Here is a 21,943-nt window from a genome sequence, read left to right on the forward strand (position 1 = left end):
ATCTGCAACGACATTAATAAGTAGTGTGTCGACCTCAACCTGGTTGCTTCCTACGTCCAATGTGATGTCACTGGTGAAACTAATATCAAGGATAAAGTTGGCTTTTAGATCCACATCTTTATTCCTCCGTGCGATCAATTGCTTCGTGACTGAAGGACTATATATCCAGCAAACTTTAGGATGAAAAAATTTGGGATTAATATATCGCCTTCCGGCGGACCGTTGAAGGGTAATTGGCAAGCAGAGTAAACGGAACTCGCAATTCATTGCTACAGTCCGCAAATTTAAAGGAATGAATAACCACTATCCCCTATATAGTACTGCAGTAGCAATCTTATATCCAAAAGTTACAATGCCAAACTTGGGGTTAATTAAATAATTAAGTCAATGTTTAGAAGAACTTGAATTAATAATTAATTAATCTTTTTTTTCTCGAAAAGTTAATGAGAATTCATTCGACAATAAAAAAAAATGCGAGTATAAGAAGGAAAATATTCAAGAGAAAGATTACATAAATCTACCATAGATTTAAAAGCAAATTAAGTTAGAGTAATTTTTTCTACGCCGTAATCCTGATTCTCAATCCGATGCTCCAGTGAAAACTGAGAAGGGGACAATTCGACAATGCATATGGTTTCAAGCAAATCTGGGTAAAGATTTGGTAATTGGAATTTGTATCCTTTGGCTTTTAACCTTTCCACTGATTATATCATTTCTTTTCTTCTTCTTTTTTCATTTTTTCTTTTTTCCCTTTGTCTCTCTTTCGTGTGAGATCAATGCATCCCTAGTTATTAACTGAACAAATCCGAGTTTAGACATCGACTTAATGCTAATTATGAGATGGAGTGAGTTCGATTTATATATTTTGAGCCAGTCCATTTGATCAAAGAGCTCATATTGAGACTAGTGCAATATGCAAGCAAATATACAAGTGCGGAAAGAAATGCATTAATTGGACGACTGATACATTTAATATTCTCGTAGAGCAACTAGATTAAGAATCTTCATATAATTTATTTATACAGTGCAATTATAATGTGAGAATAAAGTAGTCGGTATAACTTTTCATCTTATATCCAATACAAAATATATATTCAAATTAAGAGTTATTAGACTAAGAAGAAGCTAAAAGGATTTGATAGTAATTTTATTATTTTTTTCCCAGCTACCCATTCCATTTTTATCACTTTCCCACTACTCTCTCTCAGTCTCTCTCACCGTCGCATCTCCTCTCTCCATTTTCTCTTTCTCTTTCTTTCTTTTAAAATTTTTTAAACTGAATCAGTTTTCTCTCAATGACCAAAAAAAAAGAAAAAGAAAATGTCCGTGTTCTCTCTCTCATTTTTCTTTGTTTCTATCTTCTTCAATTATTATAACAATTACTTTAACTATAGATTAAAAATTCCTTTTTAATTTCTTTATAAAAATTCTTTTTCATCTTGAAAAATGCCACAAATTGATTTTACTTTAACTAGAGATATTAAAATAAAATGCCTTGCATAATAAATCAATGTTTAAAATATGATTAGTAGACACTAATGATTTCTTCTTAACAATATTTTAATTTGTCTCCTATTAGTCAAATCACTAGTAACATCTATAGTCAATATTTTCTCAAATAATAAATTTTATATTCTTTTTTAGATTACAAATGAGATCTATAAATTTAGTATATGGAAATGAAAACAAAAGCTAAAATAAAGAGGTACATGTAATTTGACTGATAAGCATCAAATCCGAAACCTCTAGTTTATCGGATAAAAGCGTGAACCAATGAGCCGTACCCCTTTTTTTTCTAAATAATTTCTTATATGTAATCCAATGAACTGATCCTCCTTTAGGCCGCATTAATTGACCATTAATCTGAGAGCAATTGTCTCTGGGAAATCACAAATCAAGCTCAGAGATGAAAGGGGCTTCTCTGTTAGCTCCCATTGCCAAGAGGTAATTTTATTTTCTTTTGGCTTAAAGGCTCTGAGTCTTCTACATGATTGATTATACGCTTATTTGCCATAGGAAATGGAATGAATCAATCTGTTTGCCCCGCATATTGAAAAGAGTGCGCAAGCTTCGAGTACAGGTTGGAGGGCAAGGTGGCTCTGATAACTGGTGGAGCCAGCGGCATCGGAGAGAGCACCGCGAGGTTGTTCGCAAGGCACGGTGCGAAAGTGGTGATCGCCGATGTCCAGGATCAGCTCGGTCTGTCTGTATGCAAGGATATTAGATCGGACCAGAACCAGACAGTTTCCTACATCCACTGCAACGTTAGCAGCGAGACGGATGTTAAGAACGCGGTGGACAGTGCAGTGAAGAATTACGGTAAGCTCGATGTGATGTTCAGCAATGCAGGGATCCCGGGCGGTTACGATCCTAGAATCTCGGCAATCGATTATGAGCTATTTAAGAAAGTTTTTGACGTCAATGTGTATGGCGCATTCATGGCGGCCAAACATGCTGCTAGGGTCATGATTCCAGCAAATAGCGGAAGTATTCTGTTCACAGCGAGCGTTGCTTCTGTAACCCATGGTTTTTTTACTCACATGTACTCGGCGTCGAAACATGCTGTTGTCGGATTGGCCAAGAATCTCGGGGCTGAGTTAGGGCAACATGGGATCAGAGTCAATTGCATATCTCCTTTCGGCGTGGCCACGCCAATAGTGAGGAAAGGATTTGACGGCGTTGATGTGGAAAAGGCCGAGGAAATAATCTCCGCCGCAGCAAACCTGAAAGGGGCGGTGCTGAAGGCCGAAGACATAGCCGAAGCGGCTCTCTACCTCGCTAGCGACGAGTCCAAGTACGTGAGCGGGATGAACTTGGTGGTGGACGGGGGCTACAGCACCACTAACGTTTCTCTTGAAATGACTTTGAAGAAATATTTTCCATGAGAATTAAGTACTCATATATTGTATTGTAAGATCTACGAGATTGTTTTAGGGTTGTTTGGATTCCGGAGTCATGCTAAAATTTCTTGTTTAGGGGATGTTGATATGACATATTCGAGAGGGGACGAATGATAATCAATGTTATATCTTATCACCTGTCACATGTTTTCTGTTAGTAATTAGATTATCGTATGCCCTACTGACCTTATATAAGATAGTCTGAAATTTGTTAAATTTTATTTATAGAGGAGAAAAAAAAATACACATATATTAATATATGTAGATAGATAGATTTAGCGCTATATAAAATTCATTGCATCGGAAAGCTTAATACTTGTTTGAGATTAGAGTTTAGTTAAGCTCAACTCTATTCTAACTATATATATATATTGAATTTGATTGTATTGATTGTGTTGTTGAATTATGAGAAAAATAATGAATAATTGAGAGAAAGTAATAATTGTGTTGTTAAATTGTGAAAAAAGTAATAAATAGTTGAGAGAATTTAACATTAAAAATTGAATTGAATGATTAAAAATTTTAAAAAAAGAAGGAAAAAGTAATAATTGTAGTGAGAAATTGAAAATAAGTGGAGTAGAGTTAAAAAATAATTCTAAAACCAAACATGGCATAATTATCTCCAATTAAAACGGCACTAAATATTTACATAAATAATGATAATAATTTCTTATGCGTAATTAGGGATTTTATAGCCGTAGGCATTTAATTTCTAATAAATCACAATTCATGCGGGTTTTCTTTTTCAACAAAGATTTATAAACGAGGGACCAAAATGGATAGAATTCCATAGTTAGGAGACTCGTTTCGACAACATCAAAGCGTAGAGTCAAAATTCAAATATTCACAAAGTGACCATTTCTGGCATTTGCATTCTTCCGGAGTCGGATATAGAAAGTTAGTTAATCCGTCCGTCCGAATCGTCGCGGCTCGATTCCTGATTTGCTTCCGATTCGATTCACTTCACTTCTTCCGCTTCATCGGCGAATTTCTAAACCCTAATCCGAAGAAGAAGATGATGAGCAAGTGCTCGATCGTTCCGTCGCCCAATGAGGTTCAGCTGTTCCACAGCTTGAACGGGATCCAGCGTCTCGCGGAAACCCGTCGCTTCAAGGTACCGATTTCGATAACCTTAAGCTTGTACTGTCACCTTGTATAGAAGATTGGACGAGAAATGATAATGTCGACGATGTTCACTGTTTTGCGATTTTTGAGCTAAGAAACGTTTGCTGGATGCGGCTCAGAGATTATATATGAGCTTTTGATGCTAGCAGAGTGACAATGGATATGATATATGATGTTCAAATTGTATGAATTCGCTTGGTTCGTAACTATTCGAGAACTCCTGCTGCTTCACTTTGCCTAAGCTCATCTTAGTTGAGATAACTGAATAAGTTTTCTGGTACAAAGCCGTTTCTATGATCAACTTTGTTGCTTGTAAAATCGAAGAATGATTATGATTTTTGCAGCACATGTGTGTTAATTTGGTTACTGTTCTGATCAATGTGTTACTGCATAGGCGTGGTTCCTGGACCAATTCGGAGTTCTCCATGATGGGAAGCAGCCCTATCCTGGTGCAATTGCCACATGTATGTATCATTGTTGTCGGTTGTAGAACTTTGACCGACTGTTTATTTGAAATGGTGGCCACTCAGATGAGTAATGTTGCACTGCTTATTGTTGTCAAGAATCTTTGTTTGGATGACAGTAGAAAAGTTGGCAGTAAGTGGTGCAAAGATGGTTGTGATAAGTAATTCATCGAGACGTGCATCAGTGACGATGGAGAAGATGAAGAACCTTGGATTTGATCCTTCTTTGTTTGTCGGAGCCATCACCAGTGGAGAACTCACACATCAGTACCTGCAGAGGTTGGATTTACTTATCTATTTCTCCTTCAACTAGCGTGTGTAATGATTTCGCAGCTTCAATTTTGAAGTCTAACATTCCTTAGTATGCATCTGCATCTTCGTTTTCTCCATGATTATCGCCTCTCGGAGTTGCTGCTAATGTGAATTTTTTTCAAACAGGAGAGACGATGCTTGGTTTGCTGCTCTGGGAAGATCTTGCATTCACATGACTTGGAGTGACCGTGGTGCTATATCTCTCGAGGTTTGTGCAAGCCCAGTTGGTTAAATGTATAAACCCACTTCTTCCATGATAACATACTCTGTGGGAGAATGAGAGGCATGTTGGGCTTGTCTTAGGGCTTAGGCTTGCAAGTTGTCGAGAATGTCGAAGAAGCTGAGTTCATTTTGGCCCATGGCACAGAGGCTCTGGGTCAGCCTTCTGGTTCTGCACATCCTATGAAACTTGAGGATCTTGAGAAAATATTGGAGCTCTGTGCAACTAAAAGAATTCCTATGGTAGTTGCAAATCCTGATTTTGTGACCGTTGAGGCAAGAGCTTTGCGTGTCATGCCAGGTAACTTTGATGCTGAAGTTCTCTGCAGTTTCTTTAACATGGAACAAAAAAGATTGTTTGTTAGTGTCAACCATTTTTATCTACAAATCTAACTTCCTAAATTTCAAACTTAAGTGATAGTGGTACACTTTCATATATTATAAGAGACAAGGAGGTTTTATATAAAAGCCATATTGAGGAAAGTTTTCTTCGACAAATACCACTAGTTTTTTAAGAAATTGCTTGATGTGGTCACTGTTTTATATAGAAATTTAGAACTGTTTGTAATTATTGACTTTGTAAGTTGACAAAACTTATGGGTCAATGGAGTGTTTCGTGCATTGGACTGAACTATAACAAGTTCACTTCAGTATGGTTTCCTTTGTCCACCTTTAACATGTCTAGCCGGTCATATGGGCTCTGTGAAGAAACCCAAACTTACCTCGTTAAATGAGATTATGGACATTTTCATGGGCCGACGTAACTTCATAAGGAGTCTCTATTAACATAGACATATCTTTGTGAATTGATGATCAATTTCTTTGTGATATAATTAGTCTTTAGCCTCTAATATACGTTACTCATGATCATTGTGATGCTTACCTCCCAGGTACATTGGCCACCAAATATGAGGAGCTGGGTGGTGAAGTGAGATGGATGGGGAAACCTGGAAAGGTGAGGTTATCTCTATTGTTGGTATGTTTAGTAGTCGCCATCGGCCTCCTCTTTCCAATTAGATTTAACTGCTCTTTTTTTACGGTTGCATTGACCTCCTTGTTCTAAGCAGCCTTGCTCTAGCCTATCGAAATGTTACATTGTTCTTTGGCCAGAAAAGTATGCTAGATAATATGAGTTTGATTATAAGAGATGACCAGACTTCAACTACATTTTTTCTTGTAATATTTAGGACCACACGTTATTGCTGTTAGGACGGGGTAAGGCATAGAATTTTATGATCCTGCCCATTTCAAGGAATACTATGATTAATCTTCTGAAATGCTTGCAATTTATTGAACTACTTTTATCAGATAATTTATGAAGAAGCTATGAAGATGGCTGGCGTAGACCCCACAGATGCAGTCGCAGTGGGCGATTCCCTCCACCATGACATTAAAGGTGCTAACGCAGCAGGAGTCGAGTCGGCTTTCATCTCTTGTGGAATTCACGCAGCTGAGCTGGGACTAAACAGCTTTGGAGAAGTCGCAGATATCTCTCTTGTGCAAGCCCTGGCGTCCAAATTCGATGCTCGCCCATCTTATGTATTGCCCGCATTTATATGGTAGAAATTCCGCGATCGAATAAGTAAGGTGTGTGATTCTTTGGTTGAAAAAGGTTCTCATTCCTCAGGACTGTATTGTATTATTATCCGGTAAAAATACATTTGGGCTTCTCCAGTGCAACTCTCTTGGACCAGGGTTAATTTTTGCTGGAAGAGGCGCTTGACTGAAGGCATCAATTTTGGCTGGAACAGTCCGCTTGATAGGAAGAATATATACGCTGAATATTCAAGTTCCCCAATCATGAAACATGGCATTGTTAGAGTAAAGAATACAGTCAACAACAATGCGCTCTTTACCTTAATACTCAGCTAACCATCCTGAAATATATTCAAAGGAAAGAGATGGAAACATACATTATCTTTAGGAGCTCACTGAACTGTGAATAGAACTACAACGCAATAAAACGCGGGTCAGCAATTTGCTCGATCTACTTGTCTGAGAGGATAATCTTCTTATGAGAATGAGTGTACTAAGAATAGGAAAAGGAACTACTTCTTCGCACTCTCAAAGAATCGGGAGAGCGGTACGGGGCCATCTCTCCCTTCCTCAGCGCTGCTGCTGCTGCTACTATGCTTTCTTTTCCTGTGCTTCTTGTCCTTCTTTCTTCTAGACTTTGACTTTGACCTCTTCCTTTCACTCTCATCTTCATCGGAACTCGAATAATCAGAGGATGAACTGGAGGAGCTAGATTCAGACGAGTCCCTACTAGATCTCTGCATGTACATGTGGAGATTCAGTAAATAGATAGGATCTACTCTTTGGACAAAATAGCTTTTCTCCTCATATGTACGTATTCTCTGATCGATTTACACAGCTATACAGAAGTGTTTGGGTAAAATATAATGTAAATATTCGACGTGTCAGTTTGTAACATGCAAATAAAATAAAGGCCAAACCATATTTACAAGCAGAAGGAACGAGAATTCAAAAAGTAAATCCTTTGCAATTACAAGTACCTTTCTTTTGCTACTGCGTTTCTTTGAATCTCTCTCTCTCCGATCTGCAAAACATAACCCACCATTAAAGATCCTAACAAATGCAACAGATAACAGCAAATATACCTTGAGATGGTTACCGCATACCCTTTTTGTGCTTTGATTTACTACTAGAATGGTTTCTCCCTTGAGCAAGCTTGCGAGCTCTTTCAGCATCCAGTTGTGCTCTATACTCTCTCATCATTCGATCTGTGTCTTTTTCCAGTTCTCCTTTCTTCATTTCATCTTCCTATTACAGCCAAATACAACAAGGTTAAGAAAAAATTTCTGCTAAAGTATGGAACAAAGCTTTGCTATGGTCTCAGCTTTCACTAAATTTCTCTACATGCAAACAATAGCATCATCCTGGGGCCAATAATGTAGAAGTTACTGTGTTGTAGGTGAGCAATCAGACATACTTCTGAAGAGAGGAACAGATCTACTTCCACTAACACAATGAGTGGTGTAGACTTGTCGCGGGGGGGGGGGGGGGGGGGGGGGGGGGGGGGCGGCGAAAAAAAAGAAGTGACATAAACTTGCAATGAAAAACCACAAGGTCATGAATGTCTTCATAATGATAATATATCCCAACAAATAAAGTACAATTTCTCAACATAGAGGTTAAATTCGTGGGTTACCTTCTGCTTCCTCTTGAACTCTTCCCAGGTAACCGTATGAGAAGTGTTAAGACTTGCCAATCGAGCAGCATGCCACGCTGGTGAATGAAAGGAACCATCCACCTGCGACTCTCCTCATCAATATAAATCCAGGAAAGGAAGATGCCCAACAATGTCACATCAAGGAAATCAAGTCATTCTATATAAGTATTTAAAATCAACCTCAAGCAAAAAGAAATCACAGTTCTCGACATCAGATGTGAAACCTGTAAGGGATATATATAAGTGCTCAAGAAACAAATTCAGTAGGCAATAACAATCACTGTTAACGAAGAACACGTGCAGCTTTTTGCATTGACAACACAACTACTAACAAAAGCCACATCTGCTTAATGAATCACTTACAAACAATAAAATCATCTAGATTTCTAAGACAGTTCTCTACGTAACATCTTAAAATTTTGCTGAAAACAGTTTTAGGTCAGTACCATGAGGCATGTCTGGGTGAATTTAAACTGCACATCCTCTGTTTCAGATGAACCTATAAGACTTCCCAAGAAGAGGCAAATCAGTTGGGAATTCAAAGAATAAATCAGACTCGTCAAATCCATACAAAGCTTTAAGTACAACTCTCAATGCTATTAGAAGATGGAATAGGTGGCTTACTTAACCAAGAAACTGCTTCCAACTAATCTCCTCAAGATATTGATATACTTTCTACCGTTCCAAGGGATTTGCTAATGTAAAACTACGACTTCCCGGAAAAGAAAAAAGGACTTCTTTCAGCATCTCTTACATCATGAACATGCAGAATCCAGAATAAACCAAACTGGATATCTAAACTCACTTTATACAGCATTAAAATCATCAATTCTCAAACTCGAGCACCCATTACGCCGAACCATACAGAGACAAAGTCGAACCAATCAAAACAACCAATCAAAGTAAGCAATCAAAACCCCCGGGAAGAACCCCAATCACAATCCAAACACAGTACCCTGAAACAATAGCAAAATCAACGCCCCCCAATAAACGAATCGCATGCTCAGGACGTATCGATCAATGCAGCTGGAAGGACCAAAATTTAATGCAAAACCTGCAGAGAAAGGGAGAGAGAGAGTGAGAGCAGAAATCGGCGGTATGAAAAGGGACAAACCATGCCGTCTTCGATCTGGTCGGGGACAGCTGAGCTCGAGCCGACGCGAGCTCTCTGCATAGCTTTGTAAGCTTGATTCTTGCCCATTTTCGATTGAAACCCTCCCCCGATTGACGACCAATTGAGAATTCTGAGCAAGGAGGGAGCTGATGACGATTTGGATTACTGGGCTATGGCATGAACGGTTGATTGCATTACATCAACGGAATGTCGATTATCAGAAGAAGGAACTGATTGGAGGGGGGGGAGAGAGAGAGAGAGAGAGAGAGAGAGAGAAGATCTTGGGAGAGAGGGAGAGACAGACAGAGAGAGCAGAGAGGACCAGACCACAGCTAATGAAGGGAAAAAGAAAACATAATAGAATCTTTTCGCTTTCTTTTTTCTCGTCCGAGCAAAACCAAAATAATAATAATAAAAACCAAAGAAATTCTGTCTCAAAATATTCTTAAGGAAAACCAAAGAAAAAGAATAAGGTGACTGTATGATTTTTATTTATAAGATTACGAGATATCTTCTATTCTATTTTTCAAGATCAATTTCTGTTTGGGTTTCGACCTGTTTATTACCTCAGATTAATTTTCATTCGAATTTTTCCTTGGTCATGAGAGGAGTGAGCAAAAACATGATACCTATTCGCTTCGATTATTCCAAGAAATCATTGAGGAAAAACATGGATTAAAGAAACCTTAATTCGAATCATGAGAACTATATTTCATTGAGCCCGATCTTCTTGATGTTAAATTGCAGTGATTCGAGTGTCATGGATGGACCTGTAACATAAACACATAACATCCTGGCAAAAATATTCATATTTCGTATCTCTTGCAACCTTCTTGTTCCATGTTTCTTCAGCAAGCACGGATGTCTCATGCAGACCGATCAAGGCATCTCATCTTCCAAATGAATTTTATTTTATATCATCAGTCATAAATCAAAGAAAGCAAGCTTCCATCCGGTTTGCTATACATACTTCACTGCTTCCATTCGAAGGTGATTATACAATTTCAACCGACTCAAAGAATCCTGGCAACATTTGGATTGCTATGCAGTGAATTTACCAAAACAGTAAGCAGATCTGCAGGTGAAAGACAAAACTAGAGATCCTCCAGATGAATGGTTTTTCATTAGTTGCAGGTTGAATCTTCTGGATTTGGATCTTCATAACGCACTTGTAGGGGCACCGGTGAACCACTTGCTCGTTGAAAATGTTGATGACTGCATCACAGTTCTTTGTTGTAGCAATTCCTTTCACTGGAGAAGGAAAATCCGTATACTATTTACCTAGCTGAGAGCTCTCAGCATCCATTCGTTCAAGGACCCGTCGAGCTTCCTCCTCTGTGGCGGGGACCACTTTACGAATTGTCAACCCATTGCCCAAGGCCTCGGGACTGACTGTGAATGTAAAGTAGAATTTGTTGGAGACCTGCAATGCCACAACAACAAATACTACTCAAACAGTGTAACAAGACGTTCTATTGAAACACGGATCAAGGATTTAAAGTGTAAACATATTTTACGGCTTTCCTATACTTCTCTTAGAGTATGCATTCTCGACTAGATTTTTCTAACTCTCCTCCAACTTTCTGGTGAATTCAGTCACCAAGACAAGGGACATCCTCTAAATTCTCACCTCACTTGATCTCTGCTCAGGTCGTGTGACATGGGCCACGACTTCGACATTTATCAGCGGTTCAGCTGGGTTATCGAGCTCTGTATACAACACACAGGATTTGAGCCGGAGAAAGTTGCCAACATCCACCTGCATCAGTAGAAGCCGATAATTATTCTTGAGCCGAAAGAAGATTGTCTCCAAAGATGCAATTGAGGGTTCATATTGCGAGGGCAAAAGTAAAACATTCATGACGAGCACATTCAGCAAGATTGGCTTGACCGAAAAATGATATGGAAAACAATAAATATATGCACTTTCTAGTTTGGCTTCAAAAGACCCGAGCTCATATATGTTCTCATCCAGCGGCCCTTGATAGAAAATTTCCGAGCCTAAACATCAATCCAGTTGGCCTTAGTGCATGATCAAATTTTTGTCCATGGAAAGATAGAAACACGTGAGGAGTTAATAAATCTATTAGTTAATACTCACAGGCTTCAAGAAATCAACGTGATCCACTTCCACAAATCGAGGAGCAGCACCAGCAAAGGCATAAGTAGTTGAGAAGGCCAACTCGAAGGCTCTCCGCATCAAAAACCCTCCAAAGATCCGACCATACATGTTTCTCTGCTGGGGCTGACATATTAATGAGTTCTCAAAGCATGTGTTTTTCATTAGAATGCTGTCTCTATCTGCCAAAGCCGGCATATCACAGAAGACCCGACCTTCAGAGAGCAAGGCCTGGAGCCTGCTCAAATCTTCCTCGGTCTTCTCGATGCCCCTCTTGAGTTCTTTCATCTTTTTCCTCAGTTTGTTCCTCTCTTCTGCCTCTTCCCAGAGTAGTTTTTCTCGTTCTGTTTCTGCAGAGATTTGATTAATAGGAGCTGATTTCCCTGTCTCTGGGTCACGAGCCACAAATGTGAAGTTGGCTGTCAGGGCAAGTGAGTCTGAATGATTATCGGTCTCTGCAAATAAAAAGTCATTGTTAAGGCCTCCAGTAAAGAGAATTTGGAAGTGACAGATTACTATGTGGATGTAGAAACATAAGGATTACTGTATGATAGAAGTTTTGAAACTATGAGGGGGAAAAAGTGCAAGCATCTAATAACCAAACAAGAACACTACTTTTACATGCATACTTCACTAAAGATCTAGTAGATAAATGTACCAATTTACTGCTGATTCTCGGATAGCAATCCGACGAGATCCTTCCCTTCTACCTGAAACAACCCAGCTTGCCCATAGAAAATGGAAGATCATGCTGTCAGATGATGTGCATACAAGATTCTTCAATCGGATGAATCCCTCCATATTCTTCATCATGATCACATTACATGCAAATCAATGCCTTGTGATGACTATTATTTCCAGGAGATACTTCATTCAAACTATCAATTCACGTTTGAACAGGGGACTGCAAGCTCAAGAATGCATTACCCATTGGTAAACAAGAGTACTACCTTCTGTGGCCTGAATAACTTCGAGCTGAATCTCCATCGATGACCTCCCAACCCACGTAACAGCACCTACTATCTCCAAATCAGTGTCGAGAAAGATAGGCTTCTTGAGAACCATCCTGTCCACAGAAGCGGTGACCAGTAGCAGAGGCCTTGTGGTGCCATCATCGTTGTAGCAATGCTGCAACACAGGCAACAAAATCAGTTCACCATGCACGACTACCTGCAGCGCGAATGTATCCCACATACAAACTCCAAAAGAACTGTTCAGCTAATGCCCAATCACGCAACCATTGAGCTCAACAATTCAAGATTAGCACCACATGATACAATCAAGCTTCTGCTCATATTCAATGCATTCTCTGTCTCTGAGTTATCAGAATTCGAAAAAAATGTTAAAATGGCAAAGCACATTCCCTTCGTCCGCCCCTCGATTCATTCACGTTCTTGAATTCATTCACTTTCCGCTTGTTGAGCTTAAACTTTGGCACGAAGAACACAAGAACACGGGCCTTCGCGAGATATATAATTCAAAAATTGTACCTTGAAGCAGATGGTTCCAGCAAGAGCATCGAGATCCTCCACCAGCCGCCCAGTCCTAATCTCATCCCAAGGGTTCCTGTACTGCTCCCTCAGTATGTAATCCTCTGAGAACTTGTACAGAACACTCGTCCTGCTCCTCGACGGAGTCCGAGGAACGAGCTCTCCTTCACCATCGCCAGGCGAGTCCCCGGGTCTCTCGAAAATCCTCGACCTCGCCTCCCAAAGGGCGTTGGTGACGGGGGAGTGGTACATTCCGGGCCACAGGCTGACGGGCTTCCGGATGGAAGAGCCGGCATCGATGTGGTGAGACCTCTCATCGGGTGAAGCTACGGTAGAGACCACGGGGATTGGGCTCGTCGGGTCGTCCTTGGAGGTGGAGAAGGGCCGAACCACGCCGAATCTGAAGAGGCTGCCGGGGAGTCTCCGGCTGGAATGGATCATGTTGGTGGTTGTACGGAGAAGTCCGGTGGAAGAAAATGGAGGACCGGGAACTCGTTTGGTCATGATGAACTCTCAGAGGGACCGGAATGAAACATATTCTCTAGTATGAGTATCTAATTGAAAATAAATACAAAAAAGAGCCAAAGTTGATAAAAATATAAGTTAAGGGCCCGAAAATAGATGGAGCCGCCATGAACGAACTACAAAAGGTTTTCTAGGGCTTCTTCAGCTTGAGCTCAGGTTCCCACTCTTCGACTCACTCTGCGTAGACTCGCCTAGCTGCAATTGAAGATCGATCGGCGAATCTCGACGAAGGGTAAGCCCAGGTTCTCTTCCGTTTCTCGTTGAAGTCCTCGAATCGCCGTTGTTTTTCTTCAGAGTGACCGTTTCTCTTCATCGTTGTTGCTCGCGCTTGAGCTGCGTTGGGTTGTGGTTTTGGCATCAAACAATAGTGTTCTGTCGGAAGTGAGATGTCGAGCTGTTGAAGCAAGTGATGGCGAAATCTCGGCGGAGCTTTGCTGTACTTTAGTTTTCTGATGCAATTACAGTGAACATCGAGTCGATTCCGTGCTTTAGTTTGGAAATATCTGTTCCTTTCATTAGTGAGATTACGAATTTCAGACTTTGTCAGGTAGGGATTGAAGGCGAGGAAGATGAGTGGAGGGGGAGAGAAGGGTTCAGCCACCACGAAAACTCCTGCGGATTTCCTGAAGTCGATTCGTGGAAGGCCTGTCGTCGTCAAGCTTAACTCGGGTGTTGATTATCGAGGTATGTGATTTCAAATTCTCTATATTTCTTGGTCATTCTTCATTGTTTTTGTTGCATTTATCTAGGAGGGTGATGTTATTCCATTCCATCAGCTGATAGATTTCAGATTTTCGAAGTTTTATTGCTTAGAGAAAAGGGTCCCATGTCGGTTATTACTCGAAAAGCTTCTTGTGGCCTATCTGATTAATGTACACATTTTAAGCCAATCTCTAATCGCTTGTTTCTATGTAAATATTTTCAAAAGATCATGGCATTTGATCCTTACATTTACTGCAACTATCTTTCTATTGATTGATGAGCTCAGTGTGATTGAGGTCTGAATTTAAGCCGTCTATTCATGCAGGTATTCTGGCCTGTCTAGATGGTTATATGAACATAGCAATGGAACAGACCGAGGAATATGTGAACGGGCAGCTGAAGAATAAGTATGGAGATGCTTTCATCCGGGGGAACAACGGTAATGATTTTGAAAATTACATTGTCTTTGAACAGTAGAACTTCATATTCAAACGGATGGTGGTAGAACTTCCTTCTTGTGCGCACGATATGTTACTGACTGGAAATTTTATCTATAATACGATGCAGTGCTGTACATTAGCACTTCAAAGAGGACTCTTGCAGATGGAGCATAGCATATGGCAGATGTTGCCAAGACTGTAATCATAGCTTTTACGAATTTGGAACACATTTTGTGAATGCTCCGACTCTGTTAACCAATTTGTGAGAATGAGATCTTTTTATGTTCTTCAAGCATATGCCGTCGACTTTTACTTCAGTTTGTAGTCAGTTTGATCCTCTTGCTGTGCACAGTTTCCTGGATTTAGAGAATGATGATGAAACTGTGACTGTCCATTTGCTCCATCATCTGTACTTCTCCTTGACATGAAACTACTGCTCAGAGAACCTCCGGTCGGTCTGTGATCAAATGCACCATAACCACAGTCAATATCAAACCAATTAGTGTTAACTATCAACTTTTTATTGCAATAAGATCAACGCTATCATTGCATCGATAAACAGATTGATCAAAACCTCCCATCATACACTGATGTGTTGGGATGTGACAAAAATATCATCCCTGACAGCATTTATATGTTTATTATTGTGTACTTTTTGTACATGACCAGTACAACACTGGTGTCTGATATATACTACACTGTAATATAAGGTACATGCTCCGATATAGCTCAAAAACTGTATTTCGGGATGCGATACTTTGCATCCTCTTATGAGAAGAAAAGGATGACCAGTAGACAGAAGGGGGATGTCATAAGAAACCCGAGTATTTGGATGTGAATGGACCCAACGAGATCTTCACTGCCATCACTTTGCTAACCAACATTCTCCACCTAGCCTCGTCTTTCTTGCTGTGCTCCATCATTTTCAGCTTAAAATGCCTGGTAACAGAAGAAATGAACTTCTGTCCTCAAGATTTCATCGTTCATTTAGGAAATCGTGCAAATGAAACACTTTAAACCCAGGAAGATTAATTGAATGATTCTACTGCAGAGAAATCCTCATGCCAATGTGAAAATCAGCAATCAACATTTGACACTGCGGTGTCGAATGCAAATTCATCAACCAGTGAAACTGGAGTTGGAGATGTATCTGTATTACAATCTACTTTAAACTTTTTCTCCTATGGACTAGTTACACATTTTCATCCCTTTACCAAGACAAGTGAGATTATATCTTCCTTGTCATGGGAGTGAAAATACAAAGGAACTTTCACCTTCCATTGTTGACCTTTCTGGTGGCAAGAAAATCATGATAGGAGAGGTTCGGACCAACACATACCTGCAAAGGGGGACTTTGCACTTATCGGGCTGGCCACACATACGTGAATGCAGTTCAAGGAGCTGCCACATTCTCTTGCAGTGAACACATCCACCAGGAACCCTAACCTTGCAATTGGAGAAGTGACGGACTAAAGACTCAAGCCCTTTGCAAGCAGGGAATCCGCAGGTGGCCTGAGATCCTCTAAGCACTTGGTCACGTGGTCCAATTGTACGACAGCCATCCTTGCATATATGGAGGAGGGCTTCCATTGCCTCATAAAGTTGCACATACACCTTCCTCTCTTCCATTTTCCTCGACCTCTCTTCTTTCCTCTACAACAAAATCTTACATAAGATCCCAATCTCCAAAACGAATCTACAAAATTTTGAAAGAGGGGGAAGTTGCAGACTTACTGAATCTGTCTCAACAACGACCTCTAGAAGCTCTTGCTCAAGATTGGGATTTGCTCGCCTCATTACCTTCCAACCTTCGGTTGCAGAGATGCTCTTAAAGTCTTTCAAAATCATACGGATACAGAAGAAGGTGAGCCGTGGTGCATCACAATCCATTGCCAACTGAAGCACATCTGTGACATTTTCTTCAGTAAGCGAGCCATCTTCCAGGCAGGAAGTACAGAGTCTTTTCAATGATGGAACTGAATAGCAGTGTGATAGTACGAGCAAATGGAGAACAAACTTCTTAATTGTTTCTTCGTCGTAGCTGCATCAAGGTTTAGAGATCAAATTAAGCCAACCAAATGACTAACAAACATTTTGCAATCTAAGAAAGATATAAGAGCGTACCAGGATGAGTAAAGAAAACGAACAAACGCATGAACAGCTCCATAGGGCATCCTTGGAATCTTGATGTACTTCATGCCATTTTTAACTTTTGCTTGCAGCAAAAAGGTGCCAAGCACTGGTGATGCTACGCTCTGCTCATAAAAACACAGATTGTTATCCGATCTATGATTCAAGCAGCATTTCATCATTTCAATTAATAGATTTGACACTATCGCATCCCGAAGACCATCTCCAGATCTTCAATCTGTTCTTCCCCTGATACATTTTTATATGTGCATTGACAAAAAAGATTGAAGAGTCATGGGGAAAAGCTAGGATACGGATAGTACATACAAATCTTTTTTGCCAACTGATGACTTCAGTGTACTAGCAAAATCACAAATGCAGGTACTACTGAGCAATCGGGGTCCATTCATTTCATGTAATTAATTATTTTCTGTCGGAACCCATTTAAACGAGACAAATTGATCGAATCGTAAACAGGTCAGTTCACAGAAACGGGAATGAGTAAAAGTTAAGTAAACTCACCAGAACAGTATAATGAGAGAGAATACAGGAGTTGTCCTCCGTTACAATACACACATCAGCACCATGTCCTTCCTTGAAGAGCCTGTCCCACGCATGCTTTGTTTCGCGCGGGACAGAGGTAAAGTTTCGAAATTTGAGACAGCGAGTATTCTTATAGGCTTTGCTAGGGAGAGGAGGTGGCTTAGGGATATAACAACGGTGTGATGAGCAAGGCGCTGTACTTTCCAGGATCGATATATCTGCTGAATAGTCATCGTCAATTTGCACATCGATATATCCACAGAAAGTTTCACCAATTGATGACAGCGAGGCAGAATAGAGCTCCACTGAAGCCATTACCAGCAGAGCTCAAGACCCGTATCAAAACGAGATCCGGGTTAGTATCTGCAAGTATCAGAATCACTTCAAACACAAACGCAGAGAATTGATCACGGAAACCATTTACTGATTGCGGGATTCCGATGCATAATTGATAATGCGATATAAACAACAACTGATGACTTAAGCCAACTGCTCTACCACTGCCTACAAAGAGGAATCTTGGACTCTCATGCATACAAAATCATATGAGCGATCAAGCTATAAGAATGAGAAGGAAAGGTCCGGCAATTTACAAGGAAAGTATTATTTCATCATCAAACAGGGGAAGAGAGAGAAGCAGCGACCACACCTTTGATGAGAAGCGAAACCTCAACAAGGGGTCCGGAGATTCGGTCTTGCTTGCCGTAAAATCTATCTACTGTTGACAGAGAGAAGCAAAAGAAAGAATTAAAAACGCGGAAAGCTACAGTTCCAACTCCGATATCAGCTATCACACACGCGAATCCACAAAAGCAGCGCCAAGCTCAATCGGAAAGGATTGAATTGAGAGGTGGCGGGAGACCTTGACGGAGATGGCGCGAGTCCGGCGGGATGAATTGTCAGGGCTCAAGCACATGGAAATCGGTTCGCGGGAGATGATGATGATGATGACAATGATGCGCAGAAGGTTCGTGAGATTTCACATTACGTAGAGAGAGAGAGAGAGAGAGAGAGAGAATAATATTAGGGGAGGGAGCGAGAGAGAGAGAGAGAGAGTTCAGACGGGACGGGAGGAGGAAAGGAGAGGAGAGGAGAGGAGAGGGGGAGGAGGTGGGTGTAGTGGCCGCCGCTGGCCGGCGTGCATGTCTGTCTGTCCCCACTATGTAAATCTTTTTCGGCCAAATAAAACACATATATACCAATTTTTGGAAAAATAGCCTATAAAATCACAAAGTTTCTTTACATTTCTCGTTCTACTGACTTTTCAAATTTGGACTTAAAAAATTAAAATGGTGTTGACGTGGTTGTTATTTCTGCCTACGTGACAGACAGAGTCAAGCGTGAAAAATTGGGCAATTAGCTTTAAGCTAAAAAATCAGATAGTTCGCCAATTTTTCTAAATTGACCAAAATTATTTGATATTTTTTCCCAATATACCAAAATATCAAAAATTCAAAAATTTTCAAATATTTTTCACATGTACCCTAATCTATCAAAATGTGGATTAGAAGTTTGAATTCTGAAAAATATTACATATATCCCAACATTTGTACTTTTTCTCAATTTTATCATAATATATGAAAATGATATAAGACACCCCAATATTACGGGTAACATCTCAAAACTATCACAATGTTAACATTCTATTCATTTTGGACGGAAAAACTTGACATGATACGTAACAATACTAACGTGGCAGTGCGTGACCCACTCCCATGTTAACTGGCATGAAGAGTTCATCGAGTCAATTTCGAGCTAACTATTTTCATCACTTGGGCTACCATATTGCGAATTCTTGGATGCTACAGAAAGCTCATATATAGGATTGAGCATACAATTATGAGTTCTCTCAAATCTCTCGGGCTACCAACTACGAGTTATCTCTCTTCTCTCATCGCTCTCTCCTCTCTTTTTTTCATCTCTTTTCCAACTCTCTCTCCTCTTCTCTCTCTCCCACCTGTCTCGACTCACTATGTTTTCTCTCTCATCTCCCTTCTCTCTCTCGGCTCTCACCACTCATTCGACTCCCTCTCATCTCTTTCCTTACTCTCTCTCCTCTCTCTCGACTCAATTTCATCCCCTTCTCTCTTCTATCTCGACTCTCCCCTTTATCTCTACTCTCTCTTCTCTCTCTCATCTCTCTCCCTCATCTCACATGTTAGATCATAGAGATATGAGGGAGAGATGAGAGAAAGTAGAGAGAAATAGGAGAGAGAGAGTCCGAGGAGAGAGGAGGAGGAGAAAGTAGGAGAAGAGGTGAAAGAGTGAGAGAGAGAGAAGGGTTAGAGAGAGGAGAGAGAGAAGAGAGGAGAGAGAGGAGAGGGGAGTGAGAAAGAGATGAAAGAGAGGAAAGAGATGAGAGAGTGGAGATAGAGTCTAGAGAGACATGAGAGAGAGCCAAGAGAGAGGAGAGTGAAAGAGAAGAGATATATGATTAAGGAAAAATAGCCTAAAAATTTAAATAGTTTCGTTGAATTCCTCAATTTACCAACTTTACAAAATTTAACATGAAAAATCAAAACGTTTCATTACGTTTTCCCATCTACCAACCCGTACCATGAAATTACGAGTGGTCAATTGTTGTAACTTTCTTGCAATATGAGGAATCTAACCATGTAAATTTTTTGGACAAAAATGATTCTAATGGAATTTGCCATTTATGCAAATCTCATTGGGCCAACTTTAAGCTGACTGTTTTCATCATTCAAGCCACCAATTCACCACTTATTGGATGCTACGAAAATATCGTATATAGGACTACAGCTTAAAAGCAAGTTTCAAGTCAAAAAGCATAGAAACAAACTAGAAAAATGTTCTTGAAATTTGATTTTTGCCACACAAAACAAAAATTTTGCAAAGCTATATCTCTTAAGCCATAAAAAAAATTACGAGCGACCAATTATTATAGTCCTATATATAAACTTTTCATAACATCAAAGAACTCACAAATTGATGGCCCAAGCTATGAAAACAGTTAGCTCAAAGTTGGCCTTATGAATTTTGCAAAAATGGCGAATTCCATTAAAATCATTTCTCGTCCTAAAATTTGTGTGGTTAGATTCCTCATGTCACAAGGAAGTTACAATAATTGATGGCTCGTAATTTCGTTATACGATTTGAGAGATACAACCCCGCAAAATTTTTCTTTGCGTGAAAATAGAATTTCAAGAACAGTTTTCTAGCTCATCTCTTCGCTTTTTGACTCGAAACTTGCTTCTAAGCTATAGACCTATATATGAGCTTTCTGTAACATCCAAGAACTCGCAATATAGTAGCCCGAGCGATGAAAACAAGTAGCACGAAGTTGGCCCAATGAACTCTTCTTGTCTGTCAACATAGGAGTGGCTCACACACAACCATGTCAGCACCATTACATGCTATTTCAGATTTTCCATCCAAAATAGATGGAATATTGACGGTGTGATAGATTTGAGATGTGACCCTAAACGTTGGTGTGCCTCGTGTCATTTTCGTAGGCTGAGATAAAATTGAGAAAAAATGTTGATGTTGAATTTGGCGATATTTTTCAATATTCAAACCAGCATACATGTATATGACTCTGTAATTCAAACTTATAATCCACATTTTTATAGATTGGGGAATATACGAAAAATATATTATTTTTCTGAGTTTTTAATATTTTGATAGATTGAGAAAAATATCAAATTATTTGACTTTTCGAGTTAAAAGGACCAATCATTGCCACCATGTGTGTTGCCTTCTGCCACATAGGTAGATACGGCCACGTTAGCGCCGTTAATGCCAAAACTAATGAGTTGATTAATGGGAGAAACAGAAGGAAACGCTTTGATTTTTTAGGGAAAAATTCTAAAAGTTAGTAGATTGGAGAATTTAAGTAAATTATTTGAATTTTTAGAATATTTTTCCTTTAATTAATAAAACTCATTTTTTATCACATGTACAAAGCTTGCCTAAACAAAAACAAAAAGACAGAGTTAGGTAAAAAGAGGAGCCTTCTTTCATATTAAAAAGGCCAAAAAAAAAAAAAGGAGCAACTCTCCATATTCTCCTCTATGTTATAAATCCTACGGAATTGTGATTTTGCAATGACATAGCCTCTCGACATAAAGCTATAGGAAATTTTAAATTTGACATGCACCTATAAAACTTTCGTACCTCTTTATTTCTTTATTAATAACTCCGCTCTATGTCAATCGACATCTCTAAATCCATAAAAAGAAAAGAGTAAAAATTTCAGGACCAATTGTTTTGTGCATTGACATCACAAAGAAAGAAAGGGACGTACACCACGAGATGTATGTGTCACTCGCAAAGCATTTATGAAGTTCATTATCATCACCACATTTCTGAATTTATCCCGAGATAAATGAACCAACCAATCAGCCGTAGCGGACTGGCGGCTGTTGAGTGGCAGTCCTCTGCGGGTCCCAACTTTGTCATATCATATCATATCATATTGGTCCGACAATGGATCTGACATTCAATGAATGACGGCCACGTGGCCAAGATGATAAAAGCAGAGGGGGCGGCCGCTACACGACGCCGGACGGGTCTGTGCGGTCGGAAAGTGGGGATTGTCCTACGACGTGAATTCTCAAGCCCAGCTAGGCGGTCATTGGGCCCACATCAGCAGGCCCGCCCCCACCGACTGGGCCCCCACCGACTATATGCATATATTATTTTCA

General features: G+C 39.9%; 6 protein-coding genes across 12 annotated transcripts; 3 read left to right on the forward strand and 3 right to left on the reverse strand.

The window, feature by feature from the left end:
- Window positions 1-1,835: 1,835 nt before the first annotated feature.
- Window positions 1,836-3,043, forward strand: LOC116203196 (secoisolariciresinol dehydrogenase-like). The gene is made up of 2 exons (XM_031534861.1): window positions 1,836-1,944; window positions 2,081-3,043. The coding sequence occupies exons 1-2, from the start codon at window positions 1,907-1,909 to the stop codon at window positions 2,883-2,885; spliced, it is 843 nt and encodes a 280-aa protein (XP_031390721.1). The 5' UTR covers window positions 1,836-1,906; the 3' UTR covers window positions 2,886-3,043.
- A 729-nt stretch (window positions 3,044-3,772) lies between these two features.
- Window positions 3,773-6,748, forward strand: LOC116204961. Of its 2 annotated transcripts, XM_031537351.1 has the most exons (7): window positions 3,773-4,014; window positions 4,420-4,489; window positions 4,609-4,768; window positions 4,928-5,009; window positions 5,105-5,321; window positions 5,911-5,975; window positions 6,329-6,748. In XM_031537351.1, exons 1-7 carry the CDS (start codon window positions 3,916-3,918, stop codon window positions 6,581-6,583), a joined length of 948 nt encoding a protein of 315 aa, XP_031393211.1. In that variant the 5' UTR covers window positions 3,773-3,915; the 3' UTR covers window positions 6,584-6,748. The 2 variants fall into 2 exon arrangements, with proteins under 2 accessions (XP_031393211.1, XP_031393212.1); XM_031537352.1 differs by lacking the exon at window positions 3,773-4,014 and having other exon boundaries at window positions 4,589-4,768.
- Window positions 6,749-6,849: 101 nt separating this feature from the next.
- LOC116204962 (protein FAM133) lies at window positions 6,850-9,649 on the reverse strand. Of its 2 annotated transcripts, XM_031537354.1 has the most exons (6): window positions 9,328-9,649; window positions 8,660-8,712; window positions 8,193-8,294; window positions 7,663-7,804; window positions 7,537-7,580; window positions 6,850-7,293 (listed from the first exon to the last, which is right to left on the reverse strand). In XM_031537354.1, the coding sequence occupies exons 2-6, from the start codon at window positions 8,660-8,662 to the stop codon at window positions 7,069-7,071; spliced, it is 516 nt and encodes a 171-aa protein (XP_031393214.1). In that variant the 5' UTR covers window positions 8,663-8,712; window positions 9,328-9,649; the 3' UTR covers window positions 6,850-7,068. The 2 variants fall into 2 exon arrangements, with proteins under 2 accessions (XP_031393214.1, XP_031393213.1); XM_031537353.1 differs by lacking the exon at window positions 8,660-8,712 and having other exon boundaries at window positions 9,328-9,648.
- Window positions 9,650-10,219: 570 nt separating this feature from the next.
- On the reverse strand, window positions 10,220-13,428 carry LOC116203579 (acyl-coenzyme A thioesterase 9, mitochondrial). The gene is made up of 5 exons (XM_031535361.1): window positions 12,937-13,428; window positions 12,397-12,574; window positions 11,429-11,901; window positions 10,958-11,086; window positions 10,220-10,750 (listed from the first exon to the last, which is right to left on the reverse strand). Exons 1-5 carry the CDS (start codon window positions 13,375-13,377, stop codon window positions 10,601-10,603), a joined length of 1,371 nt encoding a protein of 456 aa, XP_031391221.1. The 5' UTR covers window positions 13,378-13,428; the 3' UTR covers window positions 10,220-10,600.
- A 124-nt stretch (window positions 13,429-13,552) lies between these two features.
- On the forward strand, window positions 13,553-14,995 carry LOC116203581 (sm-like protein LSM36B). Of its 3 annotated transcripts, none has more exons than XM_031535365.1 (4): window positions 13,553-13,693; window positions 14,009-14,145; window positions 14,489-14,602; window positions 14,731-14,920. In XM_031535365.1, the coding sequence occupies exons 2-4, from the start codon at window positions 14,031-14,033 to the stop codon at window positions 14,775-14,777; spliced, it is 276 nt and encodes a 91-aa protein (XP_031391225.1). In that variant the 5' UTR covers window positions 13,553-13,693; window positions 14,009-14,030; the 3' UTR covers window positions 14,778-14,920. The 3 variants fall into 3 exon arrangements, with proteins under 3 accessions (XP_031391225.1, XP_031391226.1, XP_031391227.1); XM_031535366.1 differs by having other exon boundaries at window positions 13,558-13,693; window positions 14,013-14,145; XM_031535367.1 differs by having other exon boundaries at window positions 13,586-13,693; window positions 13,999-14,145; window positions 14,731-14,995.
- Window positions 14,588-18,453, reverse strand: LOC116203580 (BTB/POZ and TAZ domain-containing protein 3). Of its 3 annotated transcripts, XM_031535363.1 has the most exons (8): window positions 18,139-18,452; window positions 17,926-17,994; window positions 17,256-17,639; window positions 16,728-16,858; window positions 16,338-16,644; window positions 15,943-16,256; window positions 15,424-15,542; window positions 14,588-15,060 (listed from the first exon to the last, which is right to left on the reverse strand). In XM_031535363.1, the coding sequence occupies exons 3-8, from the start codon at window positions 17,589-17,591 to the stop codon at window positions 15,041-15,043; spliced, it is 1,227 nt and encodes a 408-aa protein (XP_031391223.1). In that variant the 5' UTR covers window positions 17,592-17,639; window positions 17,926-17,994; window positions 18,139-18,452; the 3' UTR covers window positions 14,588-15,040. The 3 variants fall into 3 exon arrangements, with proteins under 3 accessions (XP_031391223.1, XP_031391222.1, XP_031391224.1); XM_031535362.1 differs by lacking the exon at window positions 15,424-15,542 and having other exon boundaries at window positions 18,139-18,453; XM_031535364.1 differs by lacking the exon at window positions 14,588-15,060 and having other exon boundaries at window positions 15,103-15,542.
- Between the last annotated feature and the right edge of the window lie 3,490 nt (window positions 18,454-21,943).

The sequence above is a fragment of the Punica granatum genome, chromosome 4 (genome assembly GCF_007655135.1).
Source record: "Punica granatum isolate Tunisia-2019 chromosome 4, ASM765513v2, whole genome shotgun sequence".
In the NCBI taxonomy this organism is placed as follows: Eukaryota; Viridiplantae; Streptophyta; class Magnoliopsida; order Myrtales; family Lythraceae; genus Punica; species Punica granatum.

Excerpts from the sequence above, each read along its gene's own strand:
- LOC116203581 (XM_031535365.1), top strand. The coding sequence starts at position 14,031 with ATGAGTGGAGGGGGAGAGAAGGGTTCAGCCACCACGAAAACTCCTGCG. Across the intron at positions 14,146-14,488 it reads CTCGGGTGTTGATTATCGAG|GTATTCTGGCCTGTCTAGAT; the intron begins GTATGTGATTTC and ends CTATTCATGCAG. Across the intron at positions 14,603-14,730 it reads TTTCATCCGGGGGAACAACG|TGCTGTACATTAGCACTTCA; the intron begins GTAATGATTTTG and ends AATACGATGCAG.
- LOC116203579 (XM_031535361.1), bottom strand. The coding sequence starts at position 13,377 with ATGATCCATTCCAGCCGGAGACTCCCCGGCAGCCTCTTCAGATTCGGC. Across the intron at positions 11,902-12,396 it reads AGTTATTCAGGCCACAGAAG|AGACCGATAATCATTCAGAC; the intron begins GTAGTACTCTTG and ends TTTTATTTGCAG. Across the intron at positions 10,751-10,957 it reads CTGAGCAGAGATCAAGTGAG|GTCTCCAACAAATTCTACTT; the intron begins GTGAGAATTTAG and ends GTGGCATTGCAG.
- LOC116203580 (XM_031535362.1), bottom strand. The coding sequence starts at position 17,591 with ATGGCTTCAGTGGAGCTCTATTCTGCCTCGCTGTCATCAATTGGTGAA. Across the intron at positions 16,645-16,727 it reads CGTTTTCTTTACTCATCCTG|CTACGACGAAGAAACAATTA; the intron begins GTACGCTCTTAT and ends ACCTTGATGCAG. Across the intron at positions 15,061-15,942 it reads TGCAAAGTCCCCCTTTGCAG|ACCGACCGGAGGTTCTCTGA; the intron begins GTATGTGTTGGT and ends ATTTGATCACAG.
- LOC116203196 (XM_031534861.1), top strand. The coding sequence starts at position 1,907 with ATGAAAGGGGCTTCTCTGTTAGCTCCCATTGCCAAGAG. Across the intron at positions 1,945-2,080 it reads TTAGCTCCCATTGCCAAGAG|GTTGGAGGGCAAGGTGGCTC; the intron begins GTAATTTTATTT and ends CTTCGAGTACAG.
- LOC116204961 (XM_031537351.1), top strand. The coding sequence starts at position 3,916 with ATGATGAGCAAGTGCTCGATCGTTCCGTCGCCCAATGAGGTTCAGCTG. Across the intron at positions 4,490-4,608 it reads TCCTGGTGCAATTGCCACAT|TAGAAAAGTTGGCAGTAAGT; the intron begins GTATGTATCATT and ends TTTGGATGACAG. Across the intron at positions 5,322-5,910 it reads AGCTTTGCGTGTCATGCCAG|GTACATTGGCCACCAAATAT; the intron begins GTAACTTTGATG and ends CTTACCTCCCAG.
- LOC116204962 (XM_031537353.1), bottom strand. The coding sequence starts at position 9,414 with ATGGGCAAGAATCAAGCTTACAAAGCTATGCAGAGAGCTCGCGTCGGC. Across the intron at positions 8,295-9,327 it reads ACCAGATCGAAGACGGCATG|GTGGATGGTTCCTTTCATTC; the intron begins GTTTGTCCCTTT and ends GGAGAGTCGCAG. Across the intron at positions 7,294-7,536 it reads AACGCAGTAGCAAAAGAAAG|AGATCTAGTAGGGACTCGTC; the intron begins GTACTTGTAATT and ends ATGTACATGCAG.